Source organism: Palaemon carinicauda, chromosome 35, assembly GCF_036898095.1.
Source record: "Palaemon carinicauda isolate YSFRI2023 chromosome 35, ASM3689809v2, whole genome shotgun sequence".
Classification (NCBI taxonomy): domain Eukaryota; kingdom Metazoa; phylum Arthropoda; class Malacostraca; order Decapoda; family Palaemonidae; genus Palaemon; species Palaemon carinicauda.
In genome coordinates this window covers 34,217,933-34,237,625 of record NC_090759.1, presented here as the reverse complement: position 1 = coordinate 34,237,625, position 19,693 = coordinate 34,217,933, and the positions used below count along the sequence as shown (strand labels likewise).

At 34.2% G+C, this 19,693-nt stretch overlaps 1 protein-coding gene and 1 long non-coding RNA gene across 2 annotated transcripts in view; one reads left to right on the top strand and one right to left on the bottom strand.

Annotated features, from left to right (window-relative positions):
- LOC137627685 (uncharacterized) overlaps positions 1–19,693 on the top strand; it is a 561,261-nt gene that overhangs the window by 515,773 nt on the left and 25,795 nt on the right. The gene's annotated exons all lie outside the window — the stretch shown is intronic.
- The window catches only part of LOC137627684 (uncharacterized), a 29,225-nt gene continuing 15,229 nt past the window's right edge, over positions 5,698–19,693 (bottom strand). Inside the window, exons 3-5 of the mRNA XM_068358897.1 lie at positions 15,904–16,091; positions 12,327–12,397; positions 5,698–8,080 (exon numbers count right to left, since the gene is read on the bottom strand). Of these exons, the coding sequence (XP_068214998.1) occupies positions 7,763–8,080; positions 12,327–12,397; positions 15,904–16,091 (577 nt within the window). The 3' untranslated portion in view covers positions 5,698–7,762. The remainder of the gene's footprint in view (positions 8,081–12,326; positions 12,398–15,903; positions 16,092–19,693) is intronic.

Genomic DNA, 19,693 nt, shown 5'->3' with positions numbered 1-19,693 from the left:
GACCTGAAGTTTGGAAAATTAAAATTCTTCGGAATAGTCTGGTAGATAAACATTTGTCTAACTAACATCTGTTATCATAACTTTGATGGTCTTTCGTATATGCTAATTCTTTTGAATTTGAGACAAGGGAGTTTCAGCCATCTCCACGGTCATATTTGGGTTTTGAGAAATATATATATATATATATATATATATATATATATATATATATTTATTTATATTTATATATATAGATATATATATATATATATATATATATATATATATATATATATATATATATATATATATATCCCCTCCCACGCCTATTAACGCAAAGAACCTCGGTTAGATTTCGCCAGTCGACTCTATCTTGAGCTTTTAATTCAATACTTCTCCATTCATCATCATCTACTTCGTGCATCACAGTCCTCAGCCATGTAGGCCTGGGTCTTATATACATGTACATATGTTATATTGATACTTTTATATAAATATATATATATATATATATATATATATATATATATATATATATATATATATATATTTATATATGTATGTATATATATATATATATATATATATATATATATATATATATATATATATACACTGTGTGTATGACCAATAATTTGGCATAATTTGTATTGGAATCAGCACAGGAGATAAGTACTAAGTACGTATATTCATTAACAATCTCTAGAGGTTCGTCTATAACCCTTATTTGTTGTCTCTGCATTTTAATTGAACATTATTTTAGTTTTGTTCCTATTCATTTTGAATCCTACAATTTTACTTTCTCTATTCAAACATTCTATAATCTTTTGTAATTCCTCCCATGATTCACTAAACCGAACCACGTCATCTGCAAATCTTAAGTTGATGAGGTATTCCTCATTAATGTTAATTACTCTATTTTCCCAATGTAAATTCTTAAAAACTTAGGCATGCTGTGAATAATTTAGGTGAGATGAGGTCTCTTTCTCCAACTCATTCCTTATTCATTATTTTCTTACTATCGTTATGCAGTATAAGGATTGCTGTACATCCCGTATAGATATTTTCAAGTGTTCTATTATAAGATTCATCTATTCCTTGACTAGGAAGTGCTCTCGTTACTGCTGAAGTTTTGGCAGAATCAAAAGTTTTCTCATAATCTATAAATGCCATGCATAGTGGTTTGTCAGACTCTGTTGATTTTTCCATTGACTGGTTGATTAAATGGATATGGTCAATTGTGGAATACTCACTTCTATAGCCTGCGTGCTCTTTTATTTGATTTAAAGTCTAGCTCTCCTTACATTCGGCCTAATTGGGCGGTAATTTTTCAGGTCTTTTGTGTCTCCCTTTTGTGAATTAGTATAATGATAAAGTTTATCTAAGCTGCAGGTATAGAGCATTCCTGCAGGCATTTCCTGTAAGTTCAGGGAGTTTTGTCTAGAATGTGCTTTCATTACTGCTGAAGTCTTGCCAAAATCAAAAGCTTTTCCATAGTCTATAAATGCCATACATAGTGGTTTTTCAGACTGTTGATTATTCCATTGACTGGTTGATTAAAGGGATATGGTCAGATGTGGAATACCCACTTCTAAAGCCCGCATGCTCTTTTGTTAGATTTAAAGTCCAGCCGTCCTTAAATTCAGCCTAATTGGGCGGTAATTTTTCAGGTCTTTTGTATCTCCCTTTTGAGATTTAATATAATGATAAAGTTTTTCTAAGCTGTAAGTATAGAGCATTCCTGCAGACATTTTGTGTTAGTTCAATGAGTTTTACAACTATGAAATCTCCTCCATCTATTATCAAATCAATTGTTAGGCCATTTTCTCCTGCTGATTTGCCTGTTTTCATACCTTTTATGGCTTTCTTTACTTCTCCTGTTGTTTATATATGAAGAGTGAAGGAAGATGGGTCACATTCCTTTTAGTTGAAGAGTATATAGGATTCTATACCAATTTAATGTAGAAATGCGCATGCAGACACACAGACACACACACACACATCTTACTTGTATCATAAACATTGCAAAATCTCAAAAGTTTAGCAAATGATCGTAAATTTCTAAAGTGCCTTAGCCTTTTTCGATGATGTTTCTGGCTACATCTTTGCTATAAGTAGCTTTGAGTTTTGATGAAATAAATGTCGTTTTGAAATATGAATAACTTGATATGGAACTATATACTGTAGCTTATAATAGATTGTAGAATTGGGTCATTTATGATTTATGGACAGAATAATCATGTAATGTCATAGCCCTGAATAACGGGGTATTATTACCTCCGCCAATGAAGTTGGAAGGAGGTTATATTTTCCCCCCTGTTTGTGTATTTGTTTGTGAGAGTTTATTTGTGAACAGCTTCCTGACCACAATTTTAATCGTAGAGTAATAAAACTTGCAGGAATTAACTTTTATTTAAAAGCTGGAAATGATTAAATTTTGGAAGGTCAAGGTCAGAGGTTAACTTCCCGGTCAAGCAAAATGTCCAATTCACGTAATCAGCCATAAGTTTGGACATCGTTGTCACAGAGACTTCAAACTTGGTTCATATTTGACAGTATGAAAATGCACTCCCATTAGTACATGTTAAGGTCAAGGTCACGCCCAAGCAAAATGTCCAATTCACGTAATCAGCGATAAGTTTGAACATCGTCGTCACAGAGAGTTCAAACTGGGTTCATATTTGAGTGTATGAAAATGCACTCCCGTTAGTACTGTCAAAGGTCAAGGTCAAGGTCGAGAAATAAGCTGCCGTCGCGGGGGTCTGCGCTGTACTGAGTGTCCCTCTAGTTTAACTAGTGTGCTATACACCATTCAGTAAGTCATGCCGGCAGGTGGTTCATGTTGATCTTGTATTTGCACATCTGCAACAAAGGAGTTATCTGGTAACAGTATTCATTCATTGAACCATCGTGTTCTGTCGTGTTCTGTACTCCAACTCTTCAATAACCTGTGCAAAAGTTATGACTGAATGTTTGCTAACACTGAGCGTTACCTGAGGCTCCAACCTTTCTCTTTTACAGAACTGGAAAATTATTTTGTATGATAGTGATGGAAAATATCTTATGGTTCCATTTACAAAAAAAAAAAATGAGGTCAGTACACCAAACATTTAACTGGGCTCCACCAAGTACGAGAAGAGTTGGGAGACCCAGGCCCACATGGCTGAGGACTACGAGGCCTTAAACAGATGATGAATGGAGAAGTATTGAATTGAAAGCTCAATTTAGAGACGACTGTCGAAATCTAACCGAGATCCTTAGCGTCAATAGGCGTAGGAGGATATGATGAAGGTGATGATGATGATAACTTACAAGATTTTCATACGTACAGAGGTGATTGTACAACATAAAATCAGAAAACTCAAACATACATACATACATATACCATGGCACTTCCCCCAATTTTGGGGGGTAGCCGACATCAAACAAATGAAGCAAAAAAAGGGGACTTCTCCTCTCTACGTTCCTCCCAGCCTGACAAGGGACTCAACCGAGTTCGGCTGATGCTGCTAGGATGACACAGCCCACCCTCCCCCGTTATCCACCACAGATGAAGCTTCATAACGCTGAATCCCCCTAGTGCTGCTACCTCCGCGGTCATCCAAGGCACCGGAGGAAGCAGCAGGGCCTACCGGAAGTGCGTCACAATCGCTCGCCATTCATTCCTATTTCTAGCACGCTCTCTTGCCTCTCTCACATCTATCCTCTTATCAGCCAGAGCTTTCTTCACTCCATCCATTCACTCAAACCTTGGCCTTCCTCTTGTACTTCTCCCATCAACTCTTGAATTACCAATGCAACATATTTCACACAATTTATTCAGATAATTTCTTCTTTTTCTTCTTCTCAGAAGGAGAATAAGATTCGATCCTGTTCTTAAATCATAAGTTTTAATTCTCGCAGGATATTACCAATATTTCCCCGCCACCTCCATCGTTGTGGTGGTCTATTGGAAAACATCCCTGCATGGTGATCTGCCGGACTGGGGTTCGAGTTCCGTTCAAGGTCGATAGTTTCTTGTAGTGTCTGGAACCTCTCCATCTTTGTGAGCTAAGGATGGAGGGATTTGTGGGAGCCTACAGATCTACCTAGCGAGTCTTCAGCATTGCCTGGCCCTCCTTGTTCCTAGCTTGGGTGAAGATGGGACTTAGGCACTGATCGTCTGTATATATGGTCAGTCTCTAGGGCACTGTCACTACCTCTTACCTCTGCCATTCATGAGATGCCATTAAACTTCTGAAAAAAACGTTTTCTGCCAAAAATTTGTATCTCCTACATGGCTGAGAACTATGAAACGTGGTGTAGGAGATGATGAGTGAAGAAGCATTGATTTAAAAGCTCAAAATAGAGACGTCTGGCGAAATCTAACCGAGGCCCTTTGCGTCAATAGGCGTAGGAGATGGTAAAGATGATGATGATACAAAATGGACGTCTCACCTATAGTATTTATGTTCAAGGATCATCGTCTGACATGGTCTCCTTCCTTTGGTCTGGGATTTGACAATTAACTATATAATTAGTGTTCTGGTAATCAAATGGCTCTAGATTTCTAAGAGTTAATGCAGGCCACTTATCTACTCGAGCCTAATAGACTAGTTTGATTGCCAAGAAAAATAACTTCATGGTGCCTTTTTTGAGGAAAATCAAATAAATGGATGATTCTTATTCAGAATTCTTTGCTGAATATAAATATTCTGTCTGTATTTTCCAGTTATCCCTAATTAAGTCAGAAATGGAAATCAAAGGTCAACAAGTAGTAATTCCACCATTTTACCAAAATCTCTCTGAATACACTGCTTTAGATTCTGTCTTTTGATATTCTCCATACAGAACTTTATACAATCATAAAATCTTTCGTATCCTCATAAAGCAAAACTGTTTTACATTCTTTCTTGTACTGTTATGAATGTTGATGCTCTCAACCAAAAAGTGAAAATGTTATTTCATTTTTGTATATAATTATTAGTTCATCAATTTTTATCATTAATTTGACGTATTTGAATTTACTCTATTTCATACCTCCCAGCTGTTTCTTATCTATTTAAAACGTGAGGATTGGATTTTATAGATATTTGTTTAAAGATTCTATGGTAGGCATACTTATAGTTCCTTATGATCCTGTGCACAGATTTATTGTGACTTAATATTTCCAATTGTTCCTTTACCGTAGAATAACCAATGATAGGTTTTCTTTATTTTATTACCTTTGCCAACTTCGTTGCTGGGAAGGTTATGTTTTGATAGGTGTGTATTTATTTGTATGTCTGCCTGTATGTTTGTGATTCGCATAACTCAAAAACTATTTGACCTAATCTCATTAAATTTGGTGAGATGACTGGCCATGATCCAAGGACAATTTGAATAGATGTTGGGAGTGATTGGGTCAAAATTCAAGGCGAGATTCATGAAAATGTCAGAAACGTCATTTTGCCACAACGTGGTCAAATTTTATCGGACTTGCATAAAACCAGTTCCAAAATGTGCTTAATTCAATTATCTATCTTCCACTGTCTTGGGATAGAGTTCTCTTGCTTGAGGGTACACTCGGGCACACTATTCTATCTAATCTCTCTTCCTCTTGTTTTGTTAAAGTTTTTATAGTTGATATAGGAAATATTGATTTTAATGTTACTGTTCCTAAGATATATTATTTTTCATTGTTTCCTTTCCTCACTGGGCTATTTTCCCTGGGCTTATAGCATCCTGCTTTTCCAACTAGGGTTGTAGCTTAGCAAATAATAATAATAATAATAATAATAATAATAATAATAATATAGGCGAAGGTATGCGCTCTACAGAGTGCCCGTTCTATTTTATTATAGGAATATTCGTTGAAATGTTTGTATACAATTACGAAACAACATAGATTCCTGAAGAGCGAAAAGGTTTATCACATAATATAATTTAGTGTAATGCAGATGAAATAACACATATTGTGATGATATGAAGTTGATATTAATTACACTATGAGGATTATGTTACCTGTTAATAATTTAATCATTCAGTAGGTTTCAGCTTATGCAATAATAGCATACAACTATTATTCAATTATAGATACTATTGTAAATAATTTGAAAATAGAACAAGAAGCGAATTAATTATCAATTATGAAATGTAATTTTACGGCCACTTATTACTGTTAAATCGTGAGTTTTATTTTTTATTAACCGAAGTTTTTTCGAACACGTAACATATGCAATAACATGAAAAGATTAACATAAATTACACGAAAAGAAAAACAGGAAACGAATTAATCAACAAATATGAAATGTAATTTTTCGGCCACTCATTACAGTTAAACCGTGGGTTTAAATCTTATTAACCGGAGATTTATTTTTTTTAACATGTAACAATAACGGATAAATTATCATAACACATAACTGCCTAAAATATAAAGTATGCTGTGCTAAGCAACATTGTGCAATTAATGATTAATATGATCAATTGTAAACGTCCTTGAAGTTTCCTTAACATTTATCTGGACTCTTAAATACTTCTTACTTTTCTGTTCTCTCCTTTTTCTCATATCGCCATCTCCTATTCATCAATTCTCTGCAATATACTCTCATCTTTCATTTCTAATCCTCTTAAATACTTCTCTGTTCTCTCCTTTTGCTCATATCGCCATCTCCTATTCATCAATTCTCTGCAATATACTCTCATCTTTCATTTCTAATCCTCTTAAATACTTCTCTGTTCTCTCCTTTTGCTCATATCGCCATCTCCTATTCATCAATTCTCTGCAATATACTCTCATCTTTCATTTCCAATCCTCTTAAATACTTCTCTGTTCTCTCCTTTTGCTCATATCACCATCTCCTATTCATTTATTCTCTACCTTATACTCACATTTGTCTTTTCCTAATCCCTATTAAATAATTCTTACTTTTCTGTTCTCTCATTTGGCTCATATTGCTATCTCCTATTCATCTAATCTCTGCCTTATACTCACATCTTTCATTTCCTAATCTCTCTTAAATACTTTTTACTTCTCTGTTCTCTCCTTTTGCTCATATCACCATCTCCTATTCATCTATTCTCTACCTTATACTCACATTTGTCTTTTCCTAATCCCTATTAAATAATTCTTACTTTTCTGTTCTCTCATTTGACTCATATTGCTATCTCCTATTCATCTAATCTCTGCCTTATACTCACATTTTTCATTTCCTAATCCCTCTTAAATACTTCTCTGTTCTCTCCTTTTCCTCATATTGCCATCTCCCATTCATCTATTCTCTACCTTATACTCACATTTGTCTTTTCCTAATCCCTCTTAAATAATTCTTACTTCTCTGTTCTCTCATTTGGCTCATATCGCCATCTCCTATTCATCAATTCTCTGCTATATACTCGCATCTTTCATTTCCTAATCCCTCTCAAATACTTCTTTGGTCTCCCATTTTCTCATATCGCCATCTCCTATTCATCAATTCTCTGCTATATACTCGCCTCCTTCATTTCCTAATCCCTCTCAAATACTTCTTTGGTCTCCCATTTTCTCATATCGCCATCTCCTATTCATCAATTCTCTGCTATATACTCGCATCTTTCATTTCCTAATCCCTCTCAAATACTTCTTTGGTCTCCCATTTTCTCATATCGCCATCTCCTATTCATCAATTCTCTGCTATATACTCGCCTCCTTCATTTCCTAATCCCTCTTAAATACTTCTCTGTTCTCTCCTTTTCCTCATATCGCCATCTCCTATTCATCAATTCTCTGCCATATACTCGCATCCTTCATTTCCCAATCCCTCCTATCCTGTTTGCCATCTCCAGTTTACTTCCCACCGCTAATTTCTCTAATGTGAATATCATCAACCCACACTGGCTTCATATCTGGTAGTTCTATGGAAGACAAATATTTGCGCAGCGATAGTTTCGTTTCTTCATCAACTGGCGTTCTCGTGTTGCCTTTGAAGAGGGTTATATGAGGAGCATAAGGTCTCTTGTCAGTGCAGAGTATGCTATGTTTCTCAAAGGTATCTACCACCTTTGATCTGAGGTCGAGAAGATCCTGGCATCGCTCGATTCCGACGTAGAGAAATTTACCTTGGAAGTGTCCGAGATCGAGGAATTTCACTTCGAAGCTCTGTGTCTGTAAAGTTGGGGGAATAGTTAGCATTTAAGGTAATAACTTTTTTTTTTTTATGTTAATTGTAAAGTATAGCATGAAATGTACACGCTGCAATTAATTTGCCTTTCAGGTAATTATCATTTTTTCCGCTTCAAGGGAAAATCAAATCCTCTTAAAATTAGTAAATCCAAAACCAGAAAGAAGTCACTGGTTGATTAGAAGATAAACTTTTTAAAGTATCTAGATAGTATCTGCGAAGAAATGCATAAACCTTGAAGATCATCAAGATTTAAAACACATGGAAAATTATTCCTACAGACCATTCTAAAAGATATGTCTGTCAAAAAATATATGATACTAGTTATGAAATCATTCACATTATGTCACATTATGTCGTAAATGGTGCCAGAAAAGTAAGCTTTTTTCTTTTTTATTTTTATTTTTTTTATTTTCCATCTTTGTAATTTCTATGAGCAGAAGGAATGCAGTCTACTTGTGGCAGCACTCATAATTGTGATATGTTTTCTTACTAATTTTAGGAAGTATTATTAATAGATAGTTTTAGTTTCTTTGGAAAATCAGAATAAGTACAAGAAATGCTTTATGAGGAAAAGACATTGCCTTGACTGTTACCCATTTTTCTCTTGCCATTGGCATCTAACGCACGGGCATTAAACAATGAACCTACAAATAGAAAAATGCGCTCTCTCTCTCTCTCTCTCTCTCTCTCTCTCTCTCTCTCTCTCTCTCTCACACACGCAGTGGCACAGTAACTACCATCGGACTCCAGTCAAGAAAAATGACAAAAACCGTTGAATGTACTCATGCTAATGTCATTTCTACTATGTTGTCATTTTTGGTATGCAATTGTCACTTATGTCATCCATTTGAAACATAAATACCTGTATTTTTTGTAAATAGACAAATTGGCAGAAGGTACTTGTGTGATTCACACATATCATTGGCTCATCACATTAGTGAACCTGGCATGACCTTTTGGTCACCGCCTCCCAGCGAGCCCACTAACCCAACTCATGTCCACGTTGCCACAGGGATGCGTTTTTCTGGTGCCAATGCACTGAGGTTCAGTTCCGCATCAAGGGCATCACCCGTTCATGCAGCAGAGCTGACTACGTCCTTGCTAAGATCCTCAAAGACACCTTCCCAGATATTCTCTAATTGGCTTTGTCCTCAAATCATACCTTCTGGATCAGTGCTTACCGTCACGAGCTGCCTGGGTAGCCATGGTTTTTCAGCTTTTTCAACAACTGTGGAGGGATAAACAGACATCCCTTACCCTCAGAGAAATGGTCAGCATTGCTCGTCTTCTCCTTGTGAAGTGACCGTACTTCCTGTCCTTTGGGTACAACGCTAGAACTTATTTGAGCTGCCCTTCCTGATGTCAGAACCTTGTCCTTGAAGGACTCAATAACTAGAATCATTGCCTATATTGTCAGCCACTTCAACACTACCAAGACGGAAGAAATAGACCTTTATCAGAACGCCTCTAGCCGATGGTCATCACCCATACAAACTGTCCCAAAGAATGATGACTCCCTGCAACCACGTGATGATTACAGGCGTCATGACATGTAGATGAAACAAGACCCTTACCCCCTTCTCAACATTGCCGACTTCACCACCTTCCTTAACAGTGCTAATGTTTTCCAACCTCGGCCTTCTGAAGGTATAATATCAGGTGCTCATATCCCTTGAAGACATCCCCATGATTGCCATCATCACCCCCTTCAGCACATATTGTATAATTTCAATTACTCCTGCTTTGGCTTTTGTAAAGCAGGGTCCACATTTCATCGATTCACGGGTGGTATTTAATGAAACCACCTCTTCTAAGGGTGTTACAGGGATGACATACTAGTGTTCTCTCCCTCATGAGACCACCACCTGTATCACATACACATCATCATCGACTGCCTGCAGTAGAACGGACTTGTAGTCTGGTACGACAAGTTTACCTTTGGTGCCATTGAAGTGTTGTTCTTGGGACACTGCAACACTTATAAAGGTGTCCACCCCCTTCCAGAGAAGGTATCGGCAGTGCATAGTACTTTGGGAGTTCTTTGGCTTAGTGAAGTATTATTACCTTTTTTTGCCAGCCATCACCACCACTCTTGCCCACATCTACAACTCCCTCAAGGGTAAGCTCCCTCCTACTTTCCACCTATGCCAGTGAAATCACTATAGGGGTGGTACTCAAAAAGATGGTTAATAGATCGTCCTACCCATTGGTCTTCTTTAGTAGAAAACATTCCAAGATCGAATCTAGGTAATCTACCTTCAACCGTAAACTACTGGTGGTACGTTTGGTTGGCCGTCACTTCTGCCACCCCTTAGAGGTCACACCCTACATCATTTACACGGACCATGTTCCCCTTGTGCATGCTTCCACTTGACAGTTCAATGCCTGGTTCGCGGATCAACACTAACATCTCTCAGCCATGGCTAAATAAAAATGCACCCTTCAACATATGTCTGTTAAATTGAATTCTGTCACTGATGTCTTTTCAAGAAACACACTGGCTGCCATCCACTTGGGAATGGATTACAATATTTTAGCAGAAGACCAACGAAAGGACTCTTTGAGTACCAAGCCTGTAGGACATCCTACATGTCTTCATTGGAACGTCATCGCCTTTGATGACTCCAAAGTCACCTTCCTCTGTGATATTAGTACTGGTAGGCCAGGCCGTGGATATCTGCCTCTATGCGCAGACAGGTGTTTCAATTAATCCGTGGCTTCTCACGCTGATCTACTGCACAGCTACTGAAGTCGAAATTTATATGGCTTGGCCATACTAAGGATGCCAACAATTAGGTCTGTGCCTGTACTTGATGTAAAACTACAGAAGTGCATCAACACATGGATACAGGTCTGGGCACTTTTCATCAACCTCAACATCATTTTTGTTATATTCACAATAACCTGTTAGTCCCCCTACTCATATCACAAGGACACCGTTACCTTTTCACAGCCATCGATCGTGCCTGAAGCCATCCCCATGCAATTTATGTCTGCCTCGTGCATGCAGCCTTACTTTCCAGGTGGATTCTGCATCCAAGAGCATATTATTTCCGACAGTGGTACCCCGTTTGCCTTTGAATTATGGACATCATAAGGACATCTTATTGGCACCACCCTTCGTCAGACTACCGCTTGTATCCCTGCAGGCAATGGAATGGTTGAATGTTTCCATCGCACTTCCAAAGAAGCTTTAATGGCTCTGCATTGACTTCATCTGGTTTACACAACCTCCCTGGGTCATCCTCGAACTGAGGACCACGCCTAAGGACACCATAGATGTTTCAGCAGCAAAAATGGTATATGGTGATCCGCTGGTTGTTCCTTGCTGAATATTTTTCCATCCGCCGACATCTCTGATGATCTCTAATGCCTACGTCACATTGAGGGGACGTTTATCCCTGGCTGTCACACTTACAAGCCCCGAGCAAAGCAGCACACAGCAGTTAGAGGTCTACACACCGCAACACGTCTTCACGCGCTCCGCGCTTGCATGACTGGTTAGCCCCTATATGTGGGCCCTTTCCTTGTCATCAATCACACTTCAAACCTTCCATCCTCATCATTTATGGAAGAGAGAATTGGATCACCTAAAACCTGTGTATCTTCTACAAGACGACCCACCAACAGTACAGCTCACCCTCTTTCACAAGCATGTTTGCTTCAGGAGGGCATACAAATAAAGAATGCTCTCTCTCTCTCTCTCTCTCTCTCTCTCTCTCTCTCTCTCTCTCTCTCTCTCTCTCTCTCTCTCTCTCTCTCTCTCTCTCACTGTGCATAATAACTACCATCGGACTCCAATCAACCTAAACAACCAAAGACGTTGAATGTATACATGTTAACATGCTGATTGTATTCCTTATTGTTCATTATTTTATGAACCTGAGGTAACACTTCGTTCTTCTGTATAATTACTTTCTGATAGTTCTTATTATGAAAGGGTGACAAAAGCGAGTACTTTCAATATGATTTCCTTGTTCATGTCCATGCATTAAATTGTTACATCATATTATCAGAGATTAATCATTAGTGAATAAATCTAATGTTCCTATAATTTTAGAAGTCTCAAAAGTTTAGTATTTACATGAATTTTGCGCAGAATTCACAAATTTGACATTAATTCCTACTGCCTTTAAAACTGATGTTCAGGTCAGTACTGTATGTTTATGTAAATCTAAAGTTATTAAGACCATACTTATCATTCTTTCTCCATGATATGTAACTTACATTTTCCATAACTTCAGTTAGTAGATCTTTTTTTAAAGTATCTAGTCCTTCCTGGGAATAAACTTCTTGAACTGAAAAGAGGTAAGAAAAAATAATCAACATTCAGTTATATCACTTAACAGTAGTTTTATTCATCATTAGACTTCTAGTTTGATTTTTTTTGCACTTTATTCTTTTTTTCTTTTGGTAAATGTTTCCATATGGGAAAATACGTTATTCTAAAAATCTAAACAAATACAGAGCGTACTCCAAGAGTTATATAAAGTGGTTGTGGTGGCCTATTTGGTAACGTCCCTGACTGGTGATCGCCAGACTGGGGTTCGAGTCCAGCTCAAACTCGTTAGTTCCTTCAGTTGCTGCAATCTTACCATCCTTGTGAGCTAAGGTTGACGGGGTTTGGGGGGAGCCTATAGTTCTACCTGCTGAGTCATCAGCAGCTATTACCTGGCCCTCCTTGATCCTAGAGAGGTGGTGTGGGCGATGATCATATGTAATGTGGTCAGTCCCTAGGGCATTGTCCTGCTTGCTAGGACAATGCCAGTGTCCCTTGCCTCTGCCATTCTCGAGCGGCCTTTAAACCTTTTTTGAAGTGTGTTTTTGTGTCATTTTTAAAGTCACGGAAGACTGAATAGTACAATATTAAACAATGAGCAAATATCATTTGAGTAATCGCAGGCCTTATTGAAATTTCAAAATGACTAGCTGCAAGGAGGACTCGTAATATTATTATTATTATTATTATTATTATTATTATTGTTGTTGTTGTTGTTGTTGTTGTTGTTGTTGTTACTGTCTAAGCTACAATCTAGGTTTGAAAAGCAAAATGCTATAAGCCCAAGGGCTCCAACAAGAAAAAATAGCCCTGCAGTGAGGAAAAGAAATAAGAAAATAAATAAACGATTTGAGAAATAATGAACAATTTTTATAAAATATTTAAAAAACAGTAACATCATCAAAACAGATATTTCATATATAAACTATAAAAAGACATGTCAGCCTGTTCAATATAAAAGCATTTGCTGCAAGTTTATCAGAGGTGAATTTCATATGAAAAGAATACGATTAAATTGATTGAATAACAAGTCAAAGAAGTGGTCTATCCCTCAATTAGATCCTGGGATCCTTAATATCATTACTTATTTATATTTTTATATTTTCATATTTTCTATTCTATATTTTATGTTTTTATATTTTCATATTTTATACTCTATATTTTTTGTTTTTATATTTTCATATTTTATATTCTATATTTTATATTTTCATATTTTATATTTTATATTTTTATATTATTTATATTTAATATTTTTATATTATGCATTTTATATTATATTTTATATCCATATTTTTATATTTTATATTCTTTATATTTAATATTTTTATATCATACATTTTATATTATATTTTGTATTTTAAATTTTTCATATTTTAGGATATTTTTTCATTTGTCTTATGCTGCATTTTCTTGAGTTAATTAAGTTTCCCCTAATTTCATTTTTTTTTTTTTTACATTTATCTTCTCTTGTTCTAATTTCACGTTTTCCAATGTTCTATATTTAGTCTATGACGTGAAGATTTAAAAGACTTCAATCTACTAATGTGATTGAAGTCCGGATACAAGATGGTTAAATCAAAATCAAACCATTGTTCTCTATTCTTGGGTAGCACCATAGCCTCTGTACCATGGTCTTCCACTGTCTTGGGTTAGAGTTCTCTTGCTTGAGGGTACATTCGGGCAGTCTATTCTATCTTGTTTCCCTTCCTCTTGTTATTTTGAAGTTTTTATCCTCTTATTTTAAAGTTTTTACAGTTTATATATGAAAGATTTATTTTAATATTATTGTTCTTAAACTTCTCTTCTTGCTTTTCCTTATTTCCTTTCCTCACTGGGCTATTTTCCCTGTTGGAGCACTTGGGCTTATAGCATCCTCCGTTTCCAACTAAGGTTGTAGCTTAAGAAATAATAATAATAATAATAATAATAATAATAATAATAATGTTCAGCTTTTTAGCTATTAAGTACTAGGGATATTTTATTTTTTTCTGGCGACATTGTGAGAAGCTTTCAGAAGTTGATTTTAGGGTTTTTGTGGCCTCTGTGGTAAGGTCCCTGACTGGTGATCGCCAGACTAGGGTTCGAGTGCCGCTCAAACTCGTTAGTTCCTTTGGTCGCTGCAACCTCACCATCCTTGTGAGCCAAGGATGGGCGATTAGCAGGAGCCTATAGATCTTTCTGCTGAGTCATCAGCAACCTTGTTCCTAGCTTGGGTGGTCAGAGTCTCGGGCATTGTCCTGCTTGATAGGGCAATGTCACTGTCCCTTGCCTCTGCCATTCATGAAGGGCCTCTAAGGCCTTTAAATGAGTAACCCACATGACTAAATGATAGTTAGTCCAAATGATGTTAACATCTTTTTCCGTACGGTGTACTGAAGACGAGGTTGATGTGGGTTGTTGAACGCCAAGTCAGGTTGTGGAGAGATTGAATTTTTAAGTGTATAGTATAAAAGATTGCTATATTAAAGTTTTACAAAATAATATAACCCCGAAATTTGATGGCTAGCTGAAATAAAGAGGCGCTGGAGTCAGTTAAATAGTAATTGTTATAGATGGGTGAATGTGGGAATAGGTGAATCGACCTACAAAGATGGTAGTCAGAATGGTATCAAATTTGTAACTCTGCAGTGAGAGTCTAGATTACAGGAAGGTATGAAAATGTGATATTTAGATGCTCTTCAAAAAATATATAGGTGGAAAGTTGCGAATATATTATGCGGGAAGAATATGAAGAATGTAGAGTAGAATAGGGTATAGTCATATGAGGATAACATGTGTTCAGTGCATAAGGTTGCTTTGGAATCGTAAAATCTATTAGCAGGGGTTTGATTCTCTATGCTTGCTGCATATTTTGTATGCAATATATTTTAAAGAAAAAACTAAGCTCCTTTATATCTGTTCAAAGATCATGCATACATTTTTATACAGAATGCATTGTTTGATTTTTAAAGATTATGTTTTTTTTTGGCATTAATGTTATTGAAATGAATGATATATATATATATATATATATATATATATATATATATATATATATATATATATATGTATATATGTATATATGTATATATATATATATATATATATATATATATATATCACCAGCCATGCAGAAGTGTTCAAACACCTAGTGTATCTCTCTCTCTCTCTCTCTCTCTCTCTCTCTCTCTCTCTCTATATATATATATATATATATATATATATATATATATATATATATATATATATATATATATATATATACTGTGTATATATATACATATATATATATACTGTGTATATATATACATATATATATACTGTATAGATATACTTTATATATATATATATATATATATATATATATATATATATATATATAATATATATATATATATATATATATATATATATATATTCATGTTAATATGTTATATGTACGCATGAATGTGTTTATGAACATAAACATACATTCAATACATTGAAATTAGTTAATAAGTTCCTTTTATGCAAGAAGATGCCGTTATTAAAAACAAAGAACATTACTTGGGAGAAAGTCGAAAACTCCAACGGTGATATGAGCGTGACGTATCTGGATCTCTTCGAGGTCGTGCTTGAGGGCGTCTTCCCTCAAAGCCTCCTGCAGGATTCGGAGATGGGACCTAACTTCATCGTCTAGCTTAATGTAGACGAAGTGAGTAGGACTCCCTCTGTTAGCTGATGATTGTGGTGATCTGGAAATTATTGTATGGTATAAATGATATACGAAGACAGCATTTAGCTGATACAAAAATATAGAGTTGTGATAAAAAAAAAGGTCAGGAAGATAGAATTTAGCTAATTCATTTCATAAATGAAAAGGGTTTAACAAAACTATACAGATGATTGTTGCCATCAGAAAAATTATTACATGTAATAAAAGTTATATGAAGATAGTATTTGGCTAATTTGTAAATTATTATTTATATTATGATGATGATGATGATGATTATTATTAATATTATTATTATTATTATTATTATTATTATTATTATTATTATTATCAATACTTGCTAAGCTACAACAACCCTAGTTGGAAAACTGAGATGTTGTAAGGCCAGGGGCTCCAACCGGGAAAGTAGCCCAGTAAAGAAATCGAAACAAGGAAAAATAAGATATTTTCAGAACGGTAACAACATTAAAATAGATATTTCCCATATAAACTATGAAAACTTGAACAAAACAAGAGGAAGAGAAATAAGATAGAATAGTGTGCCCAAGTGTACCCTCAAGCAAGGGATCTCTAATCCAAGACAGGGGAAGACCATGGTACAGAGGCTATGGCACTACCCAAGACTAGAAGAGGGATTAACGAAAATACATAGATGATTGTTGCAATCAGAAAATTATTACTTTTAATAAAAGATATATAAAGACAGAATTTAGCCAGTTAATTTTGCAAATGAAGAGGAATTAACGAAAATACATAGATGATTGTGACGATCTGAAAATTATTACATGTAATAAGAGATATATGAAGACATATCAGAAAAAATATTACATGTAGTGAAAGTCATATGAAGAGAGAATTTAGCTAATTAATTTTGTAATTGAAGAGAGATTAACGAAAATACACGAATGATTGTTGCAATCAGAAAATTATAACATGTAATAAAAGTTATATGAAGACAGAATTTAGCTAATTGATTTTGTAAATGAAGAGAGATTAACAAGAATATACAGATGATTGTAGCGAGCATAAAATTATTACATGCAATGAAAGTTATATGGAGACAGAATTTAGCTAACTAATTTTGTATATGAAGAGAGATTAACGAAAATACACGAATGATTGTTGCAATCAGAAAATTATAACATGTAATAAAAGTTATATGAAGACAGAATTTAGCTAACTAATTTTGTATATGAAGAGAGATTAACGAAAATACACGAATGATTGTTGCAATCAGAAAATTATAACATGTAATAAAAGTTATATGAAGACAGAATTTAGCTAACTAATTTTGTATATGAAGAGAGATTAACGAAAATACACGAATGATTGTTGCAATCAGAAAATTATAACATGTAATAAAAGTTATATGAAGACAGAATTTAGCTAACTAATTTTGTATATGAAGAGAGATTAACGAAAATACACGAATGATTGTTGCAATCAGAAAATTATAACATGTAATAAAAGTTATATGAAGACAGAATTTAGCTAACTAATTTTGTATATGAAGAGAGATTAACGAAAATACACGAATGATTGTTGCAATCAGAAAATTATAACATGTAATAAAAGTTATATGAAGACAGAATTTAGCTAACTAATTTTGTATATGAAGAGAGATTAACGAAAATACACGAATGATTGTTGCAATCAGAAAATTATAACATGTAATAAAAGTTATATGAAGACAGAATTTAGCTAACTAATTTTGTATATGAAGAGAGATTAACGAAAATACACGAATGATTGTTGCAATCAGAAAATTATAACATGTAATAAAAGTTATATGAAGACAGAATTTAGCTAACTAATTTTGTATATGAAGAGAGATTAACGAAAATACACGAATGATTGTTGCAATCAGAAAATTATAACATGTAATAAAAGTTATATGAAGACAGAATTTAGCTAACTAATTTTGTATATGAAGAGAGATTAACGAAAATACACGAATGATTGTTGCAATCAGAAAATTATAACATGTAATAAAAGTTATATGAAGACAGAATTTAGCTAACTAATTTTGTATATGAAGAGAGATTAACGAAAATACACGAATGATTGTTGCAATCAGAAAATTATAACATGTAATAAAAGTTATATGAAGACAGAATTTAGCTAACTAATTTTGTATATGAAGAGAGATTAACGAAAATACACGAATGATTGTTGCAATCAGAAAATTATAACATGTAATAAAAGTTATATGAAGACAGAATTTAGCTAACTAATTTTGTATATGAAGAGAGATTAACGAAAATACACGAATGATTGTTGCAATCAGAAAATTATAACATGTAATAAAAGTTATATGAAGACAGAATTTAGCTAACTAATTTTGTATATGAAGAGAGATTAACGAAAATACACGAATGATTGTTGCAATCAGAAAATTATAACATGTAATAAAAGTTATATGAAGACAGAATTTAGCTAACTAATTTTGTATATGAAGAGAGATTAACGAAAATACACGAATGATTGTTGCAATCAGAAAATTATAACATGTAATAAAAGTTATATGAAGACAGAATTTAGCTAACTAATTTTGTATATGAAGAGAGATTAACGAAAATACACGAATGATTGTTGCAATCAGAAAATTATAACATGTAATAAAAGTTATATGAAGACAGAATTTAGCTAACTAATTTTGTATATGAAGAGAGATTAACGAAAATACACGAATGATTGTTGCAATCAGAAAATTATAACATGTAATAAAAGTTATATGAAGACAGAATTTAGCTAACTAATTTTGTATATGAAGAGAGATTAACGAAAATACACGAATGATTGTTGCAATCAGAAAATTATAACATGTAATAAAAGTTATATGAAGACAGAATTTAGCTAACTAATTTTGTATATGAAGAGAGATTAACGAAAATACACGAATGATTGTTGCAATCAGAAAATTATAACATGTAATAAAAGTTATATGAAGACAGAATTTAGCTAACTAATTTTGTATATGAAGAGAGATTAACGAAAATACACGAATGATTGTTGCAATCAGAAAATTATAACATGTAATAAAAGTTATATGAAGACAGAATTTAGCTAACTAATTTTGTATATGAAGAGAGATTAACGAAAATACACGAATGATTGTTGCAATCAGAAAATTATAACATGTAATAAAAGTTATATGAAGACAGAATTTAGCTAACTAATTTTGTATATGAAGAGAGATTAACGAAAATACACGAATGATTGTTGCAATCAGAAAATTATAACATGTAATAAAAGTTATATGAAGACAGAATTTAGCTAACTAATTTTGTATATGAAGAGAGATTAACGAAAATACACGAATGATTGTTGCAATCAGAAAATTATAACATGTAATAAAAGTTATATGAAGACAGAATTTAGCTAACTAATTTTGTATATGAAGAGAGATTAACGAAAATACACGAATGATTGTTGCAATCAGAAAATTATAACATGTAATAGAAGTTATATGAAGACAGAATTTAGCTAACTAATTTTGTAAATGGAGAGGGATTAACAAAACTACTGCCCTAAGGTAATCAAGCTACCAGAACATACTCTTCTAATTATTCAGCAAGGAAATCCTCGCGTTTAATGCGAGTTAATTAATAATTAGAGTTTTCC